This window comes from Podarcis filfolensis (genome assembly GCF_964270895.1).
Source record: "Podarcis filfolensis genome assembly, chromosome: 1".
NCBI lineage: Eukaryota > Metazoa > Chordata > Lepidosauria > Squamata > Lacertidae > Podarcis > Podarcis filfolensis.
Window position 1 is genome coordinate 3,934,606 of NC_139604.1, and position 27,262 is coordinate 3,961,867.

The 27,262-nt window shown below is 42.2% G+C and overlaps 1 protein-coding gene across 7 annotated transcripts in view; it reads left to right on the plus strand.

Moving 5' to 3' along the window:
* The window catches only part of HDAC4 (histone deacetylase 4), a 119,223-nt gene extending 100,374 nt beyond the window's left edge, over nucleotides 1–18,849 (plus strand). For all 7 annotated transcript variants that reach the window (XM_083627318.1, XM_083627317.1, XM_083627320.1 and 4 more), the window contains 5 exons: nucleotides 5,550–5,668; nucleotides 7,653–7,786; nucleotides 10,260–10,344; nucleotides 11,951–12,095; nucleotides 13,880–18,849. In XM_083627318.1, coding sequence (XP_083483444.1) covers nucleotides 5,550–5,668; nucleotides 7,653–7,786; nucleotides 10,260–10,344; nucleotides 11,951–12,095; nucleotides 13,880–13,919 — 523 coding nt within the window. In that variant the 3' untranslated portion in view covers nucleotides 13,920–18,849. The remainder of the gene's footprint in view (nucleotides 1–5,549; nucleotides 5,669–7,652; nucleotides 7,787–10,259; nucleotides 10,345–11,950; nucleotides 12,096–13,879) is intronic.
* Nucleotides 18,850–27,262: the final 8,413 nt, after the last annotated feature.

The window sequence follows — 27,262 nt, forward strand, 5'->3', positions numbered from 1 at the left end:
AAGCACCACAGAATACAAGCAGTACATAGGAAGTTGTCTTCTACTGGGTCAGGCCATTGGGTCATCTAGTTCAGCTTTGAGTTTTGAGTTCTGTCCCAGCCCTACCTGAAGATGATGTGGGTTGAGCCTGGGACCTTCTACATGCAAACCAGGTGCTCTGCCTCTGAGCTGAGGCCTTTCTTTAAGAGCTTGATCAATTGCACTAATAGTTCCAGTCTGTTCCTGAGACCAGATTTTATTGTCCACAACAGGTGACCACTGTCTTCTCAAAAATGTTCAGTACAGAAGTCTGTGATGCTCGTGTATTGAATGATACTGCCACTGGTCCTTGCCACAAAAGAAACCAATGCATTGCCAGTATCCTTTGGGCAATCTCCACCTTTTCTGGTCTCTTTGAATACCTCTAGAGCTTCACCTTACCCTGGTTAAGGAATGAGTTATTCGTAAAAGCCTTCCTGTGGATTTTACTATTGGTGAAGGTGAAGAACTTAAGTACCCTCTTGGATAGAGGTGTCGCTGTTGAAGGGCAGACACTGTTGCCCTGTGACTGGCCATCCACTTCAGCTGGAAAAACCAGGACAGCCGTGAGTTTGGACCAGGGCACTTGCTGGATGAAACTAGCTACTGGTCTCTCAGCTAGATGTGTCCAATGGTTTCAAAATATTTGGATCTTGTGCCATATTGAATACAGATAACTAGGTGTCAGCATTGCTATATAAAGCATAAGTATGGAAACACTGCATTCCCATCCAGTTCCCAGCTTCTCCTCCTCACTTTGCTACAGCTTCCACTTCAGGTGATGAATAGGGAGTGCGCCCACTCACTGCTGCCCCCTGAACCACCTGGATTGAGCTTCTTTTGAAAAGTGGATTTACATAGACATTTTAAAATACATTTTTTCTCCTGGGCTTGTAGCTTCTGCTTCTGCTTTGTGGCAGACAGAACTTGCCACTGCATCTCTCTCTCTTCCCAGCTGAAAGAGCAGCTGGGTTAAGGCAAGTGTTGATGCCCCAGATGACAGTGGTACTGGAACGGAGGTGGATGGGGGTGAAGGAGGTGAGAGGTGACAGATATGTAAAATGGGAGGGGGGGGTAAAGATCTAAGAGGTATTTGTATGCTAGAGTGCTCCCCCCTTCCACGTGATGATAACAATACACCTTTTGTTCTCCCTGCTGCTCTTTACTGTTGCCAGGGCCTCTCACATTTCCAATTCTACTGCAATTCTAAGTATTTGAATGCAAATATTCCCTGAGAAGAGGACCAGCTTCAGTCCTCTTAAATGGGCCGTAGGCAAACCAGAGTGAACGGTTGCCTTCTTATCTGTGTTGCCTAGCCTTGACTCTTGCACCACAGCATGAAGCCAGCCTTGAAGAAGGCCACACAGTCTGGGCACCCACTGCCCAGCCTGGAATGTCAGCCAGGTGGGCCAGATCACCACTGGCCAAGCTGTCATCCCCCACTCCCTGTGGGGCACAAACCTGTGCCTGCTAGAAAAACGTAGGATTGCACACCACATCCATAGAAAACAATTCCAGCAGTCCATGCCTATGTGCACACACCTTCAGCCTGGAAGTTATGTTGGAAACCTGTTTAATCTTGTGCCAAGTCCCTCTGCCCCATGATAATAGATTGTCAAGTGGCCTTTGAGGTTCATAACCAGCTGCTTTGAAAAACCTTTTTCTGATTCACTTATATTCATTTTAATGTAAAAGGGTTCTTTGAAGTTTACAATTCATAGTCCCCAGAGAGGCAGAAAAGTGAAGGGAATGGGCTGTATTCCCCCCCCCCCCAATCTTATGAGGCAATGCATGTCTTAAAAGCAGCACCTTGTTACTCTGGCCCATTGAATGCCACGTTGCCTTTCCAAGGGATCAAACCAAAAGTTGAAGAAAAGATAAGAAAATTAGCCCTAATGAAATCCAGAAGCTACAGGCAGTTTCACTATGAACTTAGAAACTCAGAATGCAGAACTGAGCTGTAATTCAAACCAGTCCAAATGCAAAATTCAGATGCTTTGAAGTCTTCAGATGAATCAGTGGAGATCCTTTTGAGCTAGGCAAAGATACACATGCCTTCTCTTTAACTCCTAGTATACTTTGTTCATGAAAAGGTAGCTGCCGTCTGTGAAAAATATAAGAAAGAAAATATTCTCTTCAGCTGCAGAATGTCAGTGGAATTACTATATATTCTAATGAAACCAGACACTGTTATGAAACTAGAGGCCTTTGGCTGAAATATTAATGGGTGAGTTGGTGTCAGTGTGAGAATTTCACTCTCTACCACTTTACCCATTGTTTCTGGGCAGCAAGATTGTCTCCTTTTTACAGGCCCCTGAGACAGGTGAATTGCCTTCTTCACCCACTAGAATGTAATCCAGAATCATGTATTCAATAACACAGTGTTGCAGCTAGTCCATCAAGTTAATTTGGTTTTCTTGACTATTTTTGAATATTCCTGTCCCAGTTTTTAAATATGACTTTGAGTGCAAGCCAAAACAGTACAAATCAAATCATATATAACTTGGTTTGCCATAAAATTATCATGTTTGTTATATAAAAAGTACAACTTATTCAAAGAATAGTTGCAAATTGAATTTACTTCTTTAAATTAAAAAAACATGTTAGAGATAAAGCTATTAGCTGCTAAAATGTAAGGAACCCAGCATCTACTCACATTTGCCAGTTTATGAGGAACAGTCAAAAACAATAAAACTTAAGAATTCATCAACATTGGAGACGCTCCTTCAGGTATACTGGGGCGAGGCTGTTTAGGGCTTTAAAGGTCAGCACCAACACTTTGAATTGTGCTCTGAAACGTACTGGGAGCCTATGTAGGTCTTTCAAGACCAGTGTTATGTAGTCTTGGCGGCCGCCCCCAGTCACCAGTCTAGCTGCCGCATTCTGGATTAGTTGTAGTTTCCGAGTCACCTTCAAAGGTAGCCCCACGTAGAGCTCATTGCAGTAGTCCAAGCGGGAGATAACTAGAGCATGCACCACTCTGGCGAGACAGTCTGTGGGCAGGTAGGCTCTCAGCCTGTGTACCAGATGGAGCTGCCCTGGACACAAAATTGACCTGCGCCTCCGTGGACAGCTGTGAGCCCAAAATGACTCTCAGGCTGCACAGCTGCTCCTTCAGGGGTACAGTTACCCCATTTAGGACCAGGGAGTCCTCTACACCCGCCCACCCCCTGTTCCCCAAGAACTTCTGTCTTGTCAGGATTCAGCCTCAATTTGTTAACCACCATTCGTCCTCCAACCACTTAATCATTGATGTCTCTAAATGGTGTACATAGAATTCGAAACTATAAAAATAAATCCTATAAAAATTAAGCACCATAAAAATTCATCATAAAGCTGGACACTACAGGAATGCTAGCATTCCTCTCAATATAGGGCAAGTGCCTAATATCTGCATTTTCTGGGGGGAAATTGACATTTTTGTTCTGACAGCCTGAATAAATGGGTCTTCACCACAATAATCTACTTTGTATGGTTTTAGTTTTGTTTTAAATACATTTGCTGTTTTTGTGTTTTTAAATGTTCTTAATTTTCTTTAGTGTACATCACCTTGAGATGGTTGTTTAGAAGGCTATTACTAAGTCAGTGATGTTGACAATAATCCTCCACCATAGGCAAACTATCCTTGTTCAAGAACAGCTGTAGTTAGTGCACCAGCTGTAGCTGGTCCAAGGCACTCCAGCTGCTGAGCCTCACGTGACAAAGATGGATTCAGGAGCACTCCCAACAAGGAACCTGTTATTTCAGAGGGAGAGTAGTCCAGTCAGGAATAGGCAAATGACTGTTCTCGATACAGGAACCCCTCATCCACACTGCGTCTGTCTTCCTAGGGTTCAAGCTCAGTTTATTAGTCCCCATCAATTCCACAACTGTATCCAGAAATGTTCTAGCATACTAATGATAAAGTAAAAGGTAAAGGGACCCCTGACCATTAGGTCCAGTCGTGACCGACTCTGGGGTTGCGGCGCTCATCTCGCTTTATTGGCCGAGGGAGCCAGCGTACAGCTTCCGGGTCATGTGGCCAGCATGACTAAGCCACTTTTGGTGAACCAGAGCAGCGCACAGAAACGCCGTTTACCTTCCTGCTGGAGCGGTACCTATTTATCTACTTGCACTTTGACATGGTTTTGAACTGCTAGGTTGGCAGGAGCAGGGACCGAGCAACGGGAGCTCACCCCGTCGCGGGGATTCGAACCGCCAACCTTCTGATCAGCAAGTCCTAGGCTCTGTGGTTTAACCCACAGCGCCACCTGCGTCCCTATACTAATGATACTTTGCCTCAAAACTCCTAATCACCATCCCAGTGGCATTCATTGGCAACAGGATTGTGCCTAGTAGCACACCATAGCACAAGGACTGTGGGGCATTCTCGGAAATGGCCCTGCAGACAGGACTGGAGCCCTGTAAAACAGTGCCCCCAATACCCATTCTACAGAAGTGGTCTATCTTAGTTAGTGGTATCAAAAGCCACAGGCAGACTGAGAAGCAGCGTCCCATTCTTGACACAAGCTGTCTACCAGGACCAAAATTTAAAATATCTACCATATTTTTCGCCCTATAGGACGCACCGTCCCATAAGGCGCACCTAGTTTTTTGGGGGGGGGAAATAAAGGGGGGAATTCCCCCCCCGGCGCGGGGCTGGGGCGGGGTAAGCCCAAGCTTCCCCAGCCCCCAGAACAGGCAACTCTCCGCAAGCCGTGGGAGCCCAGCGCAGGGCTCCTACGCCTTGCGGAGAGGTGCGCGAAACCTGGGCGTGCTGAGCTCAGCACGCCCAGCCTTCGGCATGCAGGCAACTCTCCGCAAGCTGTGGGAGCCCGGCGCGGGCTCCCACGGCTTGCGGAGATCTGCGCGAAGCCTGGAGAGCGAGAGGGGTCGGTGCACACTGACCCCTCTCGCTCTCCAGGCTTCAGCGAAAGCCTGTATTCACCCCATAGGACGCACACACATTTCCCCATCATTTTTGGAGGGGAAAAAGTGTGTCCTATGGGGTGAAAAATACGGTATTTGAAGCTGCTGATTCTTTGTAACGTTTGTTATTTGATACAACAGTGCTTTTCTTAAAGTGTATCACAATTTGAGATGCTTGTCCTTCAGTCTATTCAGATTTGTGTGAATGAAACATGCATTAATTATCCCCCCCCCTTTATGTTACTATATCAAGATTGAAATCACAGAGATTTAACCATGCAGTTAAGTTCTTAAAACCCACAAAATCAATGGGACTCAGGCACTCACCTGGTGATTTGGATTACCACCACTAGCCACAACCTAAAGAAATTTGATGGAACTATATCATTTTCTTTGCAACTGCTCACAAATCTGAAGAACAAGCTACCTTTTACACTGTGGCCCAAACAACTCAAGAAATGCCCTTGTACACTGTCCGGTTCCCTTTCTAGTCCTTTCTTCCATATTTTGTTCTATATTTTGTGTTAAAAAGCACCATTGAACAAGATTCTGTCTCATTGTAGCTGTCCATTCAAGAGCAAGGCATAGTAATGTGCTTTCTATTGTTCCTTTTTTTGTTACAGAACAGTAGTAATGCCTATTGCTAATGAGTTTGCTCCAGATGTTGTGCTGGTATCATCTGGTTTTGATGCAGTGGAAGGTCATCCTGCACCACTTGGAGGATATAATCTGTCAGCAAAATGTAAGTCCCCACAGGCTTAAATTTCAGTGATCTCATTTTCTTTGCAAATTTACCCTGTTATCTATTTGAGTTGTCTGTTTAATAATAACTCACTGTACCTAGACTCTTCCTACACTTGTTAGTTTAGGGAGGGGTTTTTTATAGGCACTATAATATAATTCTTTCCAGTCACAAACAATGCAAAAACACACTTCCCTGTTATACATAGAATTCAGATTCCTTCTTCTATTTATCTAAACATTATTATCCCACCTCATCAATAGCTGGCAGTAGCTTACAAATGCAATATAAAATAAAGACCTCAAAATAGCATAATTAAAAACAGTAAAATGAAATTAGCAACAAAATGCAGTAAAAGCAGCATTAAACCCAAAGACCTATCTAAAAAGGTAGATAGATATGGAGTCAGTGCCTTTTTCTAGACCAGGCATAGGCAAACTCCAGCCCTCCAGATGTTTGGGACTACAATGCCCATCATCCCTGACCACTGGTCCTGTTAGCTAGGGATGGTGGAAATTGTATCCCAAACATCTGGAGGGCCAGAGTTTGCCTATGTCTGTTACAGACCAAAAGGTGCCAGAATGTATCTCCCTCAGAAGACCCACCCCAGAGCCCAAAGAGGATATCTTTTTGGGTGGCGGTGTCTCCTCACAAGCCAGGGGCAACTTCTGTCAGGCTTCACTTGTGGGGCTACCTCAGCCACCTACGCATGGAGGGTGGGGGTGGGACTTCCTCTTCCTCCCAGGAGAAAGTGATGGCTTGCCTGCCTGTGAGCCAGCAGCAGCATGGGGGCTTGTTCAGCTGAGGTGTGGCTTTTCTGCGTGTCAGTTTGCAGAAGAGCCTCAGCAAAGCCGTCCTGCACCTCCATCCTGCCTGCCCCTCTCTGGAGCTCCTAGAGGATATCGCCTTCAGGAGCCGGAAGTGCCAGCGGGGTTTTGCTGAGGCTGGTCAGGTCTCTCTTCTCTCCCCCCCCCCCCCCCCAGCTGAGAGGTGCCAGATGCAGTTCCGGTGAGTTCCAGTGGGGGAAAAGCCCTGCTTGTGGTGAATGTGCAAACCATAAGGGCTGAGTGTGCAAACCGTAAGTTCTTTGGAGGTGTAAAAAGTTTTGGTTGAATCACAAAACACGTTAACAAATAATGGGTTGCAGCCAACAAAGGGATCTCTGGTGGGGAACACTCCTTCTGGGTGGTTTGTCCTACTTTGGTCCTCACCCTGCACTCTGCTCTCATCTGTGGCTCCTAGAAGCTGCCAGCTTGTGACGGTGGCCATAGCCCAGGTAATGGCTTTGACTGGTTGACTAAACCAGGTGAAGGGGAGCCAGTGGGTCTTAAACCCACGGTGAGTTAGGGACCTGTCTTGTGAGGAAGACTTCTGGAGTAAACCCTGAAGAAAAATCTGTACCTGCGGCCTTGTGGGATATCTCCAGGAGAAGAAAAGGCTAAGGAGTAAACCCTACACAGTTCTGGAGTGGAATCCCTGGAATGTTTGGATGGCATCTTGTATGTCTCCTTCTGGCAACTCCGGTAGCCAAGCTGGTGTCAAGTATTTTGCTTTGCTTTGCAACACATCCGTGAGACTGGGACGGGAGGTCTTGGACACGCTGCCCAAGCTTGCACCCTGGAGAGGTCCCTTCGGTTTTGCAAATGCAGCAAACCAACAAAGTTGCCCCATTTGCACATGGACTTATGCTTGTGCAGTGGAGGTTTCCCTCCCTCCCTCCCCCCCATCTGTTTTGGCAGTTTCCCCCAACCCTCTGGAACAAATTTAGAGTGGGGGTGGGGAGAGCATGGGGGGCCGTGTTCCATTGCATAAGTCCTTGTGCACACATGACAACTTAGTTGAATGCAATGCAATGTGATTAAATAAGTTTGGTTCTACCAAATACCTTTATAAGTAATTTTATTCATTTTTATAATGTTTCCAACTTTATAGAATAAATTAAATCTGTTAATTGTTGCCCTTTCTTGCATTTCTTGTATCTCAGGCTTTGGGTACCTGACAAAACAGCTCATGGGTCTTGCTGGAGGACGAATCATTTTAGCTCTTGAAGGAGGCCATGACCTAACAGCCATTTGTGATGCATCTGAAGCGTGCGTTTCTGCTTTGCTAGGAATTGAGGTATAAAAAATACCAAAGCAAAGTTGTTATTTATTTTTTATTTATTTTTACACACATACTGTGATATACCATCAGTAGTAGCATCAGTGATTATATTATAATCTCAGTTTGAAACCTATCAGTTTTGTATTGTTATGTATTGGGCAATATTTTCTGTATAAGAACAATAATCAATCATGCTAAAATCCTCAAGTCACTCACACTACACTTGTCCTGTTAAAATCTTGATAATGAGAAGTCTGGAAAATCTTGTTGATTTCTGCAGTCAAGAAATACGTTTAGACACTGGAGTTGCCCGGAAATTTTCCTGTTCTTTTACTGGCCCCTTATTACTATTTCCTGCTGCATGGGCGTAGCCAGGATTTTTGTTGGGGTGGGGCGGCTGAGCTTTTTTTTTAGGGGAGCCACAAAAGGTATTCAGCTTTTTTTAACAAATGAAAGTTCAGATAGCATAGCTTCTGCCGGGGGGGGGGGCAGGAGAGGCTTCTGCTGGGAGGGCAGAACCTCAAATAATTAAGTACTTTCAATGCTTTTCCATAATGTTTGTGGATCTAGGGGGGCAGCTGCCCTCCTGCCCCTCCTTGGCTATGCCCATGTCCGGCTCCAGTTCTTTGCTCTTTTCCCTATTGGAGTGTACGGCAGCTATATGAGAGAAGCTCAAGGGATACCCTCAGAGACCCCAAGTAAAGAACCTATTTGGGAATAACTGTGGAAGAATGACTTTGTATTTATCCTACAGATGATTATGTCAACCATGATCAGCTCCAGAGTTTGTTATTGGTATGAGCTTTCGTGTGCATGCACACTTCTTCTGATATATGAAAGCTCATATCAATAACAAACTTAGTTGGTCGCTAAGGTGCTACTGGAAGGAATTTTTTTATTTTGTTTTGACTATGGCAGACCAACATGGCTACCTACCTGTAACTAGATTTATGGCTAAAGTGTGGTTTTGAGATGGGGACTTCACATGCTTAATAGCCAAGCTACAACAAATGATTTCAGTAGAAGTTTCTGTTAGCAAACAAATGGTGTTTTTTTAACCAAGCCCAATAAGTTTATTGATGCCTCTATTGAGGAAGCATGTTTTCAAGAAATGTCTTTTGATGCTTCTCCTTTGTGGATGTGTGTAAGGTGTGCGTTGCTTATTTTGAGTCAATCCCACAAGCCAGTTGTCTGCCCAGTGCCTACTAAGGGGGCCAGTAGGAATAGACATATAAGGATCAGTGACCTCAAGCACCAGTTCAGTGATAGTCTGTGCACCTGTACAATACAAATCTCCCCTAAGGACCGCATTATACCACAACAGGAGCAAGCTATCCATTGTGAGGGCCACACAAATGTCAGCAACTCTTTACTTCCTGTTGGGCCTCAAAGCACCTGATCCACATTTGGTATTATCACAGCTGAGGCTACCATTCAAAATGCTAGCGCTGTTTTAGAGTTGTTCAGCTGTTCCTGTAATCAGTGTAATAGACTTCACAATTGCATGGTCTTCCCGGTGAGCTGCCATAGCTTTGCTTTCTCCAGGACAAGGGCAACAAATGCTATATATCTCCTGCCATCCTAATACTCCCAGTCCCTCTTCAGGCTTATGAGCTACTCTGGGCCCTAATAGAGCTGTTCTCCTTTCTCACAGTTGGTTTTGTGTGGCCCTAGGCACTAGGACTTAATACAAAATCTAGAAAGTGAATCAGTAACCCATTCCATTCCACAGGCAGGCAAACCCTTAATGCCCCCCACTCCGCCTCCATAATTTCTTCTTACACACACAAGGGTATTTTGTTTCTGCTTTAAGGTAAGAATTTAGTTCAGCAGGAGTCAATATTTGAATTTTAGAAGCCTTAAAATGTGCTGAAGAGTCAGAGTGTCATACTTAAAGTTCTGAAATCTTTCACTTTGGGAAAGTTATTTGTCCCTAGAGTATGCCATTTTCGAATATGGTCAGGTTCATTCATTTGTGATAGAAGACTGTCAAAATAAGGTCCCGACTGGAAAATTTCAAAGAGTATTAACACATTGGAAGTGCCAAGTGAAAGGCTGCTTCACGTTGCCAAATATAAATGAGAAGCCTCCACTACTAGATTGCTGAAGGTGCCACAGAACTACATTTAAAAACAAACAAACAGATAATTAGAACATCTTTTCTTTCAGAGTTCTTTTCTGTAAAGGGTTAGAGGCAACGGCATTTCTTGAGGGAATGGGAAAGAAGCAGCAATTATAGATTATAGATTATAGTGAGGCAGCAAAGGGCAGGGCACTGCCACTCTCGGAAGTTGTGTCCTGCTTTCAGAAAGAAACTAGGAATGGAAGAGCTGCATTTTATCCTTGTAGGAAGTGGTGAGTAGTCAGTAGTGTTAACAGCCAGACAGTAAGCATAACTTGGTTATGTAGAATTCTGTAACAACTGTTGAAATAATACTTATTTTTTAAAATTCAATTAATCTAAAGTGCACGTTTTTAATCATTTCAGCTTGATCCTATTCCTGAAAAGGTATTACAGCAGAGAGCAAATGCTAATGCAGTACATTCCATTGAGAAGGTCATTGAAATACACAGTGAGTATCTGGGAGCAGTCATTGCTATTCCGCAGTTAAGCAGAGTTCCTGATTTCATCAGTTTAAAGTGAAGCTATGTAGTTCCATTAACTCAAATAATAAACCACAACTTCAACTTGCTTGCAGACTGCTTTACACTACGAAAATCTATGGAGATGTAAAATAATTCTGAAAGAAATTATATTAAATGTTTCGTCATTTAAAATCAGAAAGGTTATTCTACAAGCACCCAAAGGCAAAACCATTAGAACTAACAAAATCAATTAAAAACATAATATACACAAGTAAGAATCAAAATGCATATTGTAATAGAAAAGCCCCAAAGTTTCAATTCTAAACAATGCAAATAGCAAAGGTACCTGGAGAATGAAAATGTAATGAGGCAAATAAATTGTCAGGAGTTCAGTATCTGATCTTGGAAAAAGGAAACATGGTGGAAAAATGAGGTGGAGAGTGCAGATTATTTGGAATTTGTCTCATAAATAACTTCTTTTGGAATGGGCTAACTGGTTACTTGCCAGCCACTTCACTTTATGTTTCTCATGCATATGGTTGCACGGTTAAAGTGCATCTTGCGCATGCTGCCTCACGGCCATGTTGATTATCATTTTTGATAGATAGATGGTGAGCTTTTAATTGTATTTTGTATGGATGGATGTGTTTTGTATTGTAAATTGTGATCTACGATAAGATCACTTGTGATTAGGAGTGGGATATAAGTTGTAGAAATAAATATTTTAAAACTTTAATTTTTAAGCCTATTGAATTTTTTTTGCCTTTGACCAACTTTCAACATGTGGGCAAGACAATCCCCTGACATCATGATGTCAGATGGTGGGCAGGTGTGTTGTCTGGCCAACCTGTCCTCTTGCAGCACTTCCCAAGCACCTGGCAGCCAGCTTGTGGAGTGCCTGGGAAGCCCAGCGCAAGAGACTTTGCCATCCCCATTGTTCATCAAAACACCAAGCGCAGGGCTGACAAAGCTGCTTTCCGCAGGCCAGCTGTGTGCTTGAGTTCTCTCAAGGGAAGCTGGTTGCACAGCCAGTGCTACAGGGTTGAACTCACTTCCCGAGTGGTGATGGGCAGGGATTTCAGTCATTCCTTTCTGCAAAAGAATTCCACAAGGGAAGCTCAGTGGAGCAGCTGATCCAGCCATGTCTGTCCCTGCCCCACATGTGCCCGGATCTCACATATCAGGTTGAATGTGGGACAGGTGGGTGAAGTCTGAGGAAAACAGTCTCACAGCATGGGTGTAGCCAGAATTTTTGTTAGGGGGGGCATAACCTCAGATTTGTATTACTTTTTATTGATTTGGGGGGCAGCTGCCCTCCCTGCCCCCCCCGGCTACATCCATGTTTCACAGGCCAAATCAGGACCCTTGGCATGCCAGAGGTTCCCCACCCTCCTCTAGTCCCAACATCCTATTGTTTCCCTGTGTGAGCCTCTTTGGGTAGGAGCTGTTAAACCTGTTCTTTGTAAAATGGTATGGACATGGATGGTGCTGTGTCAGCAGTAGTGATAATGGTTGGGGTTTTTCTGTAGCTATACTAAAAGCAATGGGCAGTAGTGGATTGCCTAATGGCATGTCATTTTTTATCTCCTCTAGGTAAGTACTGGCACTCACTCCAGCGCTATTCCTCAACAGTCAGCTATTCTTTGATAGATGCACAGAAGTGTGAGAACGAAGAAGCAGAAACTGTAACAGCTATGGCATCATTATCAGTGGGGGTCAAGCCACCACATGACAAAAAGTGAGCTTCACTTCTTTCCATCTGCTTACATCTAAAACAGTGGTATTTTAGGCAAAAAGTGGGAAATTAGGCATCTGCAGGTGAAGCACATTAGGCTTCAGCATAGTGTCCTGATTTGAAGAAAAACAAAAAAGGGTTGTGTTCAGCAAGGAGAAAAATAAAATTCAGTGCAAAGACTTGTTTGCTGGTAAGATGTATTAGCTTCAGGCTGCAGCAGGATTGATTTATGTTTAATACTAGAAGTACATCAATTCATCATTGCCTGTACAACTGCATGTGTGCGCATCACCACAACCCGGAAGTGGTCAGAAAATGGGGCAGGATTATGCATCCTCACCGACATGTGTGGGGGTCAGGAACACAACGGTTTTGAATAATTGAACAGTGGAACCAATTGCTTACCATAATATGAAATATTCCTCTATAGATTCTAAAGCTGCTCTCGGGTCTCCCATCAAGTGGGTCTAGAAAATTGCATTTATCCGGGAAGTCCTTTCTAATATTAAAGTACTTTTATTTTGTGGCCTTCAAAATTTGAAGAACCACCATGCATTTTTCAAGGCTGAGTGCTTTGTAGCTTAATAATGTTGAATGGAGGTAGAAACTAAACATCACCCTGATTCTTTATTAAAGTTGGGAAGCCAGATTTATCTCCAGAAGTTCCCAACTGATTATTATGAATATAAGAGAGTAATCCAAAGGGGATGGGGAGGATTTGAAGGAAGGTGGATCTGCCCAATTCAAAGCTGTTCTAGACTCCGTGATGGCGAAAGTAAGGGCAACATTTTCCTCTTCATTTTGCTTCGGTTTTTTGGCTAACTGCGGGCTGGTTTTTTAAAATTGTCCTTCTCATTAAGACCGCTGAGAAGGAAAATTGCTATGCCAGGAAAGCTTTCAATCTGCTCCAGAATGCCTCCTTTTTGCCCTCTGTTGTTGAATGATTAGTGGCAGAGAAGAAGCAAGCAGTGGATATTTTCCTGTCAAGAACTCCTGCTCTACTCATGAATATCCCCCTCTACCTACAGAGACACAGCATGATGGCCTAAAGAAACCCTGATGGCAGTGCCACATTTACATACAGACTGAGTGGGCTGCAGCCCAGGGCCTCATAATCTAGGGGGCCTTGTCCTCTTTCCAGTTTTGTTTTGTTTTTAAAAAAGCAGGCAGATTTTACTAACTAGGCCCTGATGCTTAGTAACATTAAATGCATGACGTATGAGTCTATGACTGCTTAACACAGGTGGATACATGCTGTTTAGTAAAGTTCATGGAGGCTAAAGCTACTCAGAATCAAATTACAAAGTCAGCTATGAAGTATTGCAAGTGTTCAGATCACTGTCTATCGTTATATTGTGAAAACACAAGAGTCTTTTATATCATTGTGCATCACAACAATATTTAAATTTGACTTCTTGTGAAAGTAATGAGTAAGCAATATGAAAGTGATACAGATGTAACTGTGATTCCCCGATGAATGTTCTGTGTGAATTTCTTCATTCATTCCCTACTTTTGTAAACTTATTAAAAGTTATAAATTTATAAACTATCATTTTATCAGGGCTAAAATTTCAGTAATACTCTACTTTCATTGAGTAGATAAAGAAGAGAATGAGGTTTTGTTTCTCATGATCAGATGCTATTAAGTTTGGCCTCCCCAAGTCCTCCCTAGGTCTTTAAGCTGAAGGAGGTAAATCTGCAAACAATATATCCAGTCACAAGGAGCCTAGTGGACGCTTGCTCTGTACCTCCATCTTTTTGACTCCTGTCAATGCATTTCTTTCTAGGCCAGACGAGGAGCCCATGGAAGAGGACCCTCCCCTGTAGCAGGCATCTTTGAGGCTGGAGTTCTCCTGTTTGTTCGTCTTGTCTTGAAGCTCTGCCAAGAAGCTTTCTCTTGTTACTCCTGCATCCTGTCATGGTTTTCTTCCAGACTACAGAAAGGCAGCCATGCGTAAAAGAAAGCTAAATCTCTCTGTATCTGTACAGAATATGCTTGTGGAAAAGAAAAAGTGCAGGTGAAGAGCAGAAATATTAAAGACATATGCGCTGAGCGTTCTTCCTCTTTTCCTAAACGGAAGTTTGAGAGGAAGAAGCCAGTGAAGTATTTGGCAAAGTTGCCAACTTTTTAAAAAGAAAGAAATCAAGGATTAAACACAGATATGACAACTTTCATTTAAAACTGGTGCTTAAAGTTTGATTATCCTCCGTTCAGACCACTCAGACCATATTGTAGTTTTGTGTTTTATGTTTTATTTTTGTGGCTCTTGCCTACCTGTGATCCAGACACTCTCTTCAAAACCCAGACAATATGAGAAGTCTTTTTTTTCCTTTATATGAAGGGTGAAAAGAGAACTAAGCTTTTTTATACCTAATATACATGCAGACAGACTATATATGTGTGGCGAGGAAGAACGTAAACCAAGGAAGAAAGCCCGGAAAGGGGATTGGCTTTAGCATCTCCAAAGCCATCTGAAGAGTTTGTGCCTTTAAAAAAAAGATTGGATTGATTTTGGGCAGCTGGTTTTTTCTGACGTTTTGATGAACAATGCCTTAAAGAAAAGAACTCTGCAGTGATTCTTCTGGAAGGGCGGGCAGCTGAGAACTGCAATCAGCAAGAAAGGCTCTAGGATTTCTGCTGGCAAGTAATGGCCGGAGCTTCTCCCAAACAGTTGACAAGTTTGGATTTTGTTTTGTTTTCTTTTATTGCTGTTTAAAATGAAAATTAAGGTAGTTGCCAGTAATGTGGCAAATACTGTTGGGTTTCTAAAATTCAACGATTGATTTAAAAATCCCAACATCTCCTACTACACATTATGTATAACCATTTTAACTATCAATTTGGTTGTAAAAGCATGCGTCAGATACAACTGCAAATTTTAAAAAATTGGAATGCTTTTTATTAAAAGCAACTAGCATGATATACTGCTTAATATTTTAGGTATAATTATATAAATGTATATGTATAATGTATATTCCAAATGTATTCCAAGCTTAGAAACGCGACTCTTACAAATTATTGATAAAATATTTATAATGCATTTATACAAAATATATAAATAAATGCAGATTACAATGGTAGCCATTGGAAGTTCCCTTGCAAAAGATTTATTTGTGAATTGGAGTGTAAGGGTTTTTAGAAAAGGGATCTTGTTTGAAACTTGACCATTTTCAAACTGTAGTTTGGAATGCTTTCAGAATGCCAACATTTTAGCCGCTAGGCAACTACCCTAACATCACTATTTTAATTTAAGATTTTTAATTTTGATCTTCTTTTAACAAAATGAGTTTTTTTAGTAAATATGTATTTGCTGTTGCTTTATTTTATATTGGTTTTTACAAAATCCTTAAAACAGCCTTATTGCATGAATTTTCATTTTATTTTCCATTGGACAGCTGTGTTTCTAAACAGTAACCATTTTCTTGACCTGTGTCACTTTCCACACTGGAGTTTTATTTGTGTTTGGCCTTTCGTACCATCAAGAGTTTTCATGGTCATGTGGGACAGTTGCAAATTGTTAGGCTTTGTTTTTAGAAAGCCCTTTTCACAAAAGGAAGGATTCCAAGGTCTTTTTTATATCAGGAAACTGATTGTATATTTTATCAGTTCTGCAGTCATAGTTGCTATGCTACATTTAAAAAAATAAGGAGCTTTCTTAACCTTAAAAATATATTAATATTACAAAGAGTGATGTATCCTATATCCTCAGTATAGAGTGTGACAAGGATTTATTAAAGGCATTAATAAATTTAGTGACCATGTTGAAGGTCTGCCAAACTCCCATGCAGTTAATGCTAACACATACACACAGAACTTTTCTTAAACCACTCTGGTTGAGTTAGTCCTCTAAAAGACTATTTCACAGTGAATCGTAATATTAATATCTTCTTTTTGGCTGGGAGACTGCTAATCTTGGTCACTATTTCCTACCCCCCCAGTTGCCTTTTGAGGTGAGGGGAGTTGACCCTCAGAATAAGTAACTAAACTTTTAGTGGTGAAATTAGATATCTGGAGGAGACTGAATTCATGTGTTCTTTTTCAAGCAGTGTAGGATATTACATGCCCCTCATCTGAATAACCAGTGGTATTTTCCTTTTTTAATATTTTTGTTATGATAACTGACAGGGTCACTTTGTAGTAACTTATTTTCTGGTTCTGAAAAGTTTTGTTTTTCTTCATTCCATTAAAATCAGAATTGTGAGAATTTAATTATAAATCCGACTGAGTGCTGGAGAGAGTTTGAGGTTTTTATTTAATGCTTGATATGCAATTTTTAAGACACACTACAATATTTGAGTTATTGCTAACCCAAATACATGCAAATTGATGAATACTTTTTGGCATTAGAACTGCCGAGAGCATACTCTAAGAGTAAAGTTTGACAGTAAAGATAAAATGTATATTTTATAAAATGACTACCTTGCTGCTGTGATCTTTAAAGATTTTTGCTGTGGAATCATCTGATTTCATATTTTGTTAGTTTAGCCCTTTATGACTGTTGATAAAAGTGATGCATCCACAATTACTTCAGTCTATAAGACATTTTATTTTCAACACCACTTTACATGTTTTCAAAATACTTAACTGTATTTACGCGAGTCTAATGCGCCATGAAATTTAACGCGCACCTCCATTTTCAAAACCTTGGAACCAAAAAAGTATTTGCTGGCGACTGTAAATGCAGCATCAAATCTAATACGCGCCCTAATTTTCGCAATGTAGTTTGGCCAAAAAAGGTGCACATTACATTCGAGTAAATACGGTACTTTTTCATTGCAAGAAATTGCTGGTACACACAACTCAATGGTGTTGACATGTTGGCCTGGAGTATTTGGTAACTGCTTTCAATGTTGTTAATTTTAGGACTCTTACTTTGTTTCTTACAACCAAGTGTTGCTACGTCATTGCCTTTCTAAAGTCACAAACAACTTTGTTATACGTCAGTCTGTTCCATAATCCAGAATTCTGAGATCTTTTTAAAATTGCTGTTGCCTGACCTTGCTCCAGTAGCATAAGGCAAACATGAGCATCACGGCTGTTGGGAAGGTGCCACTGTAGCCTTGTTTCCCCCACTTAACATGGACCTGCTTGTGAGCTCTGTGGCTAAACTAAGAATCCAAGCTGATTTGGGCAACACACCTATGCTTCCCACATTTTTATAGACTATGAATATATGAGGTACCTGAGTTCCACCAGCAAGATACTCGAGGTTTTTGCTAACTCAGCTTCCAAGGTATTGGGTGGCTTATTACAACTCTTCTCTTGTAGCAATTTAGAAACAAAGGAACATCTTGAAGCTGTATTACCCAGAAGCAAGATCCAGGTTGTAGTACAAAGTACTAATAGTTGAGTATTTGGGGTTTATTTTACTTTCAGTACACAAACATTCCTTTTTATTAGTCATGTACTCATTCCATTCTTCCTTTTGTAAACTTTTGGGCCCACATTTTATGGGCATTGATATATATATATAAATATATATATATATATATACATAAAAATATATATATGAATATATTTTTTTAAGTTTCCTACACCTTGAGGTTGCATGGTCTGTTAGGTTGGCATGTCTTTATATTGTATACAGATTTTGCACGCCACACGTGGCAGCTTTGGAAAGAGAAATCCCCTCTAATGGCATTAGCAACAGATAAACTGTTGGGGTGTTTTCTGTCATGCAAATTAAAGTGAGGAGCATGAAGGGGGGGAAGTTTGTCTTACTGAACTTATTAAGGACCTGTGCTTTTTATTGTAAAATTTAAAAAATACAAAGGACTACTTAAACATTTGTCATTTTAAGAGAAAAAAATATCTAGCACTTGTGACAAACCAATAATAGAGTTTATTGTATTTATGTGGAAATAATGTTCTAGGGGAAACTGTACAGAACACACAAGTAACTGCCTGTGTCATTTTTCTTTAAGGGGGGAGGAGTTTTTTGTTTTTGTTTTTCATTTAGGCAGGAAAGGGATAAGGCAGGCACAAACATATGCCAACTTCTTTTTATATTAATGCTCAGATAAAAATGTCAAGAACTTTTAAGAGTTAACTCTTCAGCACAGCTGTGTTAACATTTTTATTTTGAAAGATGTATCAATAGATTTCACTTTTAAGCAGTGATGTGCAAACACTGTGGTTTCAAACAAACTTTATATCAGCAGGAAATGAAGTTTCTTCATAGTGATAGTTGAGCTTCACCGTGTATTTGATATTGATGAAAAATCCTATTGATAGAAAGAAAAAAGAGGAAAAACAAAGAATCTAACACTTCTGGTGCTCTACATTGGAGATGCTATGTATATGGGATGGAAATCTATTCACCCAAGAGCTTATTACAAATATGTAGTACCAAAAGTTGTAACTCTTATTATATTCTGCTTTATACCTATACATGCTCAGTATGTTGTCACCATTGGTAGCAGCTACCAGTTTATTCTGTAATTTAGACACAGTTTCACTCTTAACTGTATGAACCCTTTAAGTGATGGTAGCATATTCTTTGTACTTCAATTTTCTTACCACCTTTTTCCTTTACTTGGTGGGGTTGAAGGTTTTGGGTTATTTTTCCTAGCTCTATATATCTCTCTCTCATTCCTGTTTTTGTTGTTTTGTTTCACTTGTTTTTTACTGGCCAATGGTGTCTTTCTCTGACAATACCAACTTCACTTTCAACTTTAATAGAAGTCCAGTATTTTGTACCACATTATGACAACTTGTTATTCTTGTGGTGTAAATAAAAAGATAAAGTGAATTATAGTACCATCTCTGTTGCAGTTGCTGATCTTCATATCTCTTGTCTTCCGTTGTTTGACTCATTCTTGTACTCCTACACTAGCGTTGCCGTCTCCTGACTGTGACTTGGAGATCTGGCATATGTTGCCTTCAGAGCTCTGGAGCAGAAAAGCTTCTGCAGATACGTCTCTCTAAAGAAGCAAGCCTATCTCAAGGCTTTGTTCTAGTGAGGGGAAGACGTCTTTCTGGATTGCACAATTTCAAACAGCAAGTTGGGGCTCACATGACCGAATACACCTAACAAACCTACCACCACCAAAAAAACACATGCAAAAATAGATGTTGCAGATAAGTGTTTTGTCTTAGTTTTTCCTTCTAGTTTTCTGTGTAGAGGGTGTGTATTTTTTTGTATGGAATAGCACTCCATCACCTAAGGTCTGAAGTCGTGCAGCCCAGACGCAAGTAGACTCCTTCAGTGATGACGAGACTTCTGTTGAAACATTGGAACTCGCTATTATTCATTAGCATTTCCCAAACTATCCCTCGGGCTAACAAAATGGTCTCTGCTGGGGCAGTAGCATTTCAGTCCAAATACATGCAGAACCAGATTATTAGAGAGGTGGATAAAGCATACATTATATTCTAAGCACAATGTATAAAATGTGCTAATCAGGCCAAAATCAAGAGAATTGCGCCACTGAATCTGCACACATAGAGCAACTTTTCACTTTTGCCCTCATAGCAGTCCCCCCCCTCCAACCTGGCATAGAAAACCTGTGGCCCTTGCAATGTTGTTGGACACCCATCAGCCCCAGACAACATGACCAGTGGTCAGGGATGGGGATGGAAGTTGCAAATGGGAGGGCCAGAGTTTAGCCACCCCTGATCTAAAAGCTTTAGTGGTGGTGGTGTTTAGCCGTGTCCGACTCTTCGTGACCCCCTGGACCAGAGCACGCTAGGCACTCCTGTCTTCCAGTGCCTCCCGCAGTTTGGTCAAACTCATGTTAGTAGCTATAAGAACACTGTTCCCATTTAAAGTAACATTCCAAATTCATCTCCTGTAGTTCTTTTTGGGTATAAAATGGCGAGTTTAAGGATTGAAGACTAGCCAAGCCTCCACTTTTTAGGCTGGAAGTGGGAAGGGTGGCAGCAACAGTGCAGCTCTAGATTTCATGAGGCCTTAATCCATATTATCCGGAGTGACCTTGACATGCGGTCACAGGACCGTGCATTGTCCATTGGCTTTCAAATCCCTTAAAACTCATACACATTACAGAGAAACCAGGAAAGTCAAAAGTATAAGGAAATGACTTGCTCATAATACCCCTTTTCTACTGTATAATTTACCTCACCTGTAATGTGATTTATGACCTCCAAGCATCACCTAGAGCTCACAAACCTCGGAGCAGTTGAGCTGCAAAAGCTTGCCCCTTTCCCAAATGACAGCAAAAATGGAAGAGCAGTTGTCCAGATCACTCCTGCTTCTTCAGCTTCTCTGCAGCAACTGTCTCTTGGGTCTTGCTGATTTTCCAATGTTTTACTATTAAAAACACTTTTAGTTACAAATATACCAGCACCCGTTTCTACAAACACAAGTGGGAGCAACATTCACGTGTCTAGAACCACTCTCTCCTTGTAACTCTGCTGTTTGTTTCTTGAATTCACCTCTAACGGTGTTAGCAGATAGAAAGTTGGTTCCCAAAACCTTCTATAAAGCAGTGCTGGTACTTTCAGCCCAAGACATGAGGAAATTGATAGGACATCAGCACTTGCTCAGCACTAGCCAAGAAGGTGGGGTGGGGATTGTGAGAGGGTTTGCTGGTATCATAATTTCATGGTGACAAATGGCCATAATGTGAATAGATCCTTTGGGAAAAGAACGAGAGTTTCCTCTGAAAAAAGAACAAAGCAATCCAGCCCAGCTGGATCGGACCAGCCTCCTCCCCTGGTTGAGTAGTTTGTTTCCAACAAGGGGAATAGTCAGGTGCTTCCAGGAAGACCCCATACAGAAGGTGAGCCCAGGGGCCCTGTCCGGCTGTCTTTCTCCTAGCAACTGATCTTTACAGGTCCACCGCCTCGGCACATAGAGGCTCTGTTTAGCCATTCATGGCTATTAGCTATTGACAGACCATCCTTCGTGAATTTGCGTCATGCCTCTTAGAAGAGGCAATGCCATGACAGCGCTGTGTTTGGGCCTTAGCTTTATGGTAAAGGTGTCTGAGGCCGACAACATGGTCCTATAGGTACAGGTGGCTATTGTTCCACCTGCACTTCCATCAGCGCAAGCCCATCTGGCCTGTGGTGGACCTTCAGGTCCTCTTGGGATGGTCCTCAAGAACTGTTTTCTCCTTACATGGTGCTTGCCTCACAACTGTTTGAAGCTGCAGTGCGTAGTATAAGTTTGTTGCCTTGCAAAATAGGCAGTTGGAGTCTGGAGTGGCTCGCTTGGAGGGGAGGGATATGGCCATCTAAGGTGAAGTGGATGTGTAAGTCAAGTCTCTGGGGTGGGAGTGGACTGAAAGAATATGATGAGGGTCTTGCTTGTTTTTTGAAAATGTTGGGAAACGTCAGCTGGGCTTTCCCCTGTGTGTTCAATTTAGGAGTGTTTGGGGTGATGTGGAAAGAGCAGGAGCTAAGACACTAAAAAGGGTGGTGTTGCCTTCAAAATTTATTTTTCTTTGTGTTTGTCTCCTGTGATTTTATATCAGTCTGTGTAAGCCTTTGGAATAGGAAAAACGTATGTTTTATATTAGTGGGACATGGCTGCCCATCTCAGGTCCCTGGGATACACAAGGAGAAGATAACTTGACTTTTTAGGTAACCACCCTCTCCAGAAATGGGTATCCCTAACCCTAGATCTATAGAAGGTAGCTGAAGTTGTACGCTGCACCAGCACTCTGATGTTCAGATAATGACCACATACTCAGTTGCTGCTTATTAGCTCCTTTATTGCTTTATATATATATTTGTTGTCACTTGATTTCTGGGAGCCCCAGGCAACTGGAAGAAAAGTAATCTGGTACAATGTAAATAAATATATAAATAGCCACCTCCACAGAGATGTTTGCACTGAAGCACAGTCACCACTCTAGATCAGAGGATAAAGAGTGCTCTGAAATTTAGACAGAATGTCCTTGAAGCGCTTTGTTTTTTAAACGATACTTATCATGGTGATCTTTATTGAGTCTTCTGGGTACTATCACTTTTCAGATAAATAATGAATCTTCTAATGCAAATTCCATGTTGCTGAGAACTTTTTAGAAATGCAGGATGTCCTGTGTTAAAATGCCCATATTATTTATCACACTTTATCACAATTATTGGGTGACAAGTGACTCTCTAGCTCCCCCTAGTGGATAGAATTTGAAATCCCTGAAAAGAGATCACAGTATTTAATTTGGAGGTGGGAAATGACGTTAAAGTAGGCAGCCTTTTCAAAATGGGACACTTTTATAGCTGTCAGGGGCTGCTCTGCCTTTTCCTGCAATGCTGAGGGTGGAGCCTCCCATAGGAAACGGGGGCTTAAATGTTTCAAATGAATGAGTTAATATATCTATAATTGACAGGTGTGTGTCTGCTGTTGGTTCCTCCTGATGACCTTTCAGGACAGCATTTTGCAATATATGTCAGTTCCCTGCTCACACCAACCGGCTGGTTGAAGCTGCCAGGCACAGGGTGACAGTTTTGGGAGATGAATGTTTTAAAATGGCACCCAAAAGCTTAATCTGGCCTGGTGCAGGGGGTGCATCTCACTCGCAACCAGTTTGTGCAGCTTTGCAAGTAGTCGCCCTGCACCAAGTGGTGATGTGGATCATCCTCTCTGGCAGCCTGGATTCTCCTTGACCTCCCCTTGCAGTGTGGCATCTGCCAGTCTATCATCCAATGAGCCTTGGGATGTTCTGGTCAGCCAAGGGTGCCTTCCTGCTGCAACTTCTCTCTGCTCTGGGAAGAGGAGAAGCTCATCACGGTCTGAAGAAAAGCAAAAGCTGCAGAGAAAAATATTTGCCTGGGACTGGTATAACAGGCCCACCATGTATGTTTTACATTTGATGTCATGTAGTGGATTCTCTTCTTTGTCCTTTGAAGAACACACACACACATTTGCATGGGTCCAAGAGCTCAAAAGGTGTACCCTTGGTGCTTTGATCAGATGCCATGCATAATTTGTTGAAACTGGACATTTTAATGCACAATGCTATGTTTTTGCATACACCTTGCTCACAATCTATGTACGATGTTTTGTTAGCGTTGGGTTCTTCATGGTAGCATTCTTTATTGCCCTGGGATGGATCTAAACACAAGAACACAACACTGTAAATTGGTCAGAAATTAGATTCTTTTTACCAGACAAAAAAATTCCAATGAGAAAGCCCGTTTTAAACAATTTTTGCTCTCTGGTGCCATCTAATGTTGCATGTTTAAAACACATTCAAATTGTGTTATTGTGACGAGTGTAGCTGAGTCCCTTGTCATTTTTTTCTCTTTTCTTTTTGCCTCAATAGCACCCTCTGCTCACCAAAAGCAAATGGCAAAACTGACTTATATTCTTCATTGCCACTCCCAAATTTCCCAACAGTCATGCACTAGATGTTTGCAAAAACTCAAAGCACAAGCAAAGGGGATTTGGGGATAGGTGGGGAAGGTGTTGTGCTTGCTGTTTCATATACCAAATTACATTTGTCTGTAAAAAGGTTGCAGTGCACCCTGACCCTTAAGAGAAAGGGTGGAGTGGAAATATAATTGAAATCCTCCTAACAGATGTATTACCACGCCTCCCAGGCCCAGCCATGCCTGTATAATCCTGACTCCCTCGCTACACACACACACACACACACACACACACACACACACTTCCACCGCAGTGCCCCAAGGTCATCTCTGCTTGGAGTGTTTTCAATTCCTTGAATTCTGATCCTCCTTTTGTCAATGCTGGGCTGCTTCCAATATGAGGTCACTGTCCACCTCTTCTTATTAATTAGTGCACTGGGACTCAGAAGCAGAGCTTTGGTGTAGATCACTAAAATTAATCCAAGTATATTCTACACATTTCAAGGCAGGAAAAACTAACATCTGGACAATTTGAGCCCCTCTCTGCTGTTCTTTCCTCCCTAACCTGCACCCTGCCAGTCACACTCCAGTTTATAATGTGATATAAAGCCATCTCATCCCTTCCGTGGTCTCTTTGAAAAGGGCGGTGGCTCTGTGTTTATGGCAAAGTTCGTTTATTCCAGAGTCAAAAAGACAAAAATGCCCTGTGCCTGAAGACAGGCCTGCTGCCAAAATTTCATCTGAACTGAAATTCATCGTCATCAACAACTCACAGACCTGGTAATACTAAACTTTGAATTGAAGGGTTTCTCATGGGACCAAGCATATGAGGAATTTTGAGGGAAGCCAAGATATTTCAATAAGAGTAATGCAGTTTCTCAGATGGGGTTTTGTGCCTCTTAAGGTTGTCATTGGATTTGGCCCAAGCAAATGTGGAGATCTTCTCAGGAACCAAAGGAAATGTATTAGGCATGAAATTTTTTGGGGGGTGGTGGTGGATGGGTTTGCACACCAGCTAGAACCTTCTACATCCATTTGCCTTGAAGCAGCAAGGGTGGCCATAGCACAGAGGTTGCATGCAGATGCCCTTGCTGGTTTGAGAGCTGCTTATGCACATAGCATCTGGGCTGACCTTAATGATGCCAAGCCAGGAAACTAAATAATACACCAATAATCGACTTTTGTTTTGTGTATGTTGTAATGCTCTTTTGTTGCTATGGCCGATGGCTAACGTAAATAAAGTTCATTCATTCCCCAAGGCAGTGCACCTTCTGAATCCTACATTCAAGGGAGGGAGAGGAGGAGCTGGTGCCTCAGGACCTGTTCCTGGAGCTCCTGGAGGCAACACACTAGTCGCCATGGGAAACAGGAGGCTAAAACAGAGATGGGAATACTATAACTCACCCCAACCAGCATTGCTGGCAGGGGATTTGTAGCGCACTGGGTACCTCATTCATTGCACTTAAAATCAGAGAAAAATGATGACCATTTTTTCATTTCCTCACTATCTCTGCAATAATGGCCAAAGTGAAATAAGCTCTATTTGTCATATCATGGGAGAAACCAAGTTATACTGGGCATTTATACTGGGCTGCAATTTGATGGGGCAGAGGACCGCTCTCTTTTCCTTTGCATGGAAGGAACAAAATATCCCCAACACTTGACCAATTCAGGAAGATAGGAAGTTGAGGCAAGCGGACCAGTTCTCTTCTGACTCCAGCACTAGATAATGTTCACAGCCTGGCCCTGAGCACCCAGCAGTGTTGGGTAAATACTGCAGCATGTGCTGTAATAAATGGTTGTGATAGAGAATCCCTTTCTTCACATAACATCACTGTTCTTCCTGAAAAACTGAGATTATGGTTAGGTCTCCATGGAGGTATCAATTCAAAGCCCCTCAAAATGACAACATGGTTAGAATACTAAATGTGTTCCCATTGCAACGCCTTTTCTTCTTTTGATAGAAATACAATAAAAATGCAGAAGAAATTTGGAAATGGAAAGGCTTAGAATCAAACCCTCTTAATTTGAAAAATTCCTGAGCAATTGGGAGCCAAGTTTCTACCTTCATCCCTCTGAATTTCACTTCAACTCGCCATGGCTTTGTGCCACCACCGCTCTGAGCTGCTGCTTCCCCTTTGCTCCTGCTCCTCTTCTTCTCACACTTCCACAAACTTCCTTGGCCATGTTCAGGCCTTCAGAAAAATGCACACAGTGCTAACTGTGTAGTGCAGGATGGGGACTTCATGCCTGGAGGCCAAATGTGGACCTCCTGTCATCTCTACTTGGCACTTTGGATTCTCCCAGGACCACACGCCTCACCAGCCATGCTCTGTGTGCTCCTTGAGCACTTAAGCCTGGCTGGAATATGCCCTTGAACTAGGACAATGCCTCTTGCTTGCTTGCTTGCTTGGATGGAGATGCATTTTCTGTGGCCAGAATGTGGCCCACTGTGCACAGAGAAGAGCTCCTTCAAGTTCATCCTGTCTACAACAATAGAAACCTTCTTCCAGAGGAGGAAACTTGGTTGTGGGGAGAATTCTGTGCGTATTCTGCTGAACATGCTTAAAATCTCTCTTCACACGATTGTGCTCAATGTATGGGAAGTGGGCGAAAGAGGGGATGTGAGCAGCCCCCAGAGAGGTGGTAGGGAAGGGCCTGTATTCCTCATGTGCACAGTGTCTGTCCTCCTCACATGTTCTTTTGAAGGCCTGAATTGAGGCTGTTGTGGTTGTTAACCCTTGAAAAGTGAAGCTCCCAACCTCAGGGAAGGAACTCTACACATTCACAGTTGCACAAACCCCGACTCCATGCAGACATTGGGGATGGTGGCACATTTCAATGCAGATCCCATTTAAAGCTGAAGCAATCAATTTTGCAGTTTCTGAAACAATATGAGAACTGAAACAATACGAGAACATATACAGTCAAAACTGTATATGAAAATATGTTTTGTATGACACTCAGTTGAACATCCCATGCCCAACCATGATGATTTTGAATACACAGTTTAACTCTCCTGATAGGGCTAATAAATCCCACTTAACACAATTTGGTAAAGATTTAAATACAATTAATTTTGCTTCTTAAATGCCCAAAGTAGACAATTTGCATTCTGAGGGTTCATACTAAAACAAACTTCCCCTCTTTTGCTGTGAACTTGAGAACTGATGCTTAGTGTTCACGACGCCATTTAATATGAGTCGGCTCTTTCCAGAAATTGCACTTGGGTGGCCCCTGAGTTACAAGCTTACAAACATCTCTGAGCAATTGCCAGCCCCCCCCTCCTCCAGCTCCCTTCTCTGTCAGCAGCATTCCCCAGCTGTTCCAAAGGGACTCAAGCTGGCTGGGAGACCGAAATATATTGCTTGAAAGAGAAAAGGCTTGGACTTGGACATGAACTTTTCCTAGAACAGACTTTTGTTATATTCAAATGATATTGCAATTCTTCTTTCATTTAGCCTTGCAACAACCCTGGACCTTTTAGGTGTGCATATTATGTTTGGGGATTGCCATCTGTCGCAGATGCTTTAGCTGAGATTCCTGCATTGCAGGGGGTTGGACTAGATGACCCTTGGCTCCCTTCCAGCTCCAAGATTCTTTGATTCTAACTGGGCCAGAAAGAATGGGTTGCTTGTCCAAAGCCACCCAAAAGGCTATGACTGGTACAGGAGACTTGGCAATGCCCAGTGGTCTTTATTACACTGCTTCTACAAATAGTGTTGTGAGTTTGGTGGGTGATGCCTGAGTCCATTGGGATTATTGGTTATTACTGGATCTAATGGAGGATTCAGTTGTTGAAGTATCCAGGCCAGCTTATTGGTGAGTTAATGGGCCTAAGCCTGCTCCTTAGTATAACATAACAAAGGAGGTGGCTTTGTGCCAGACA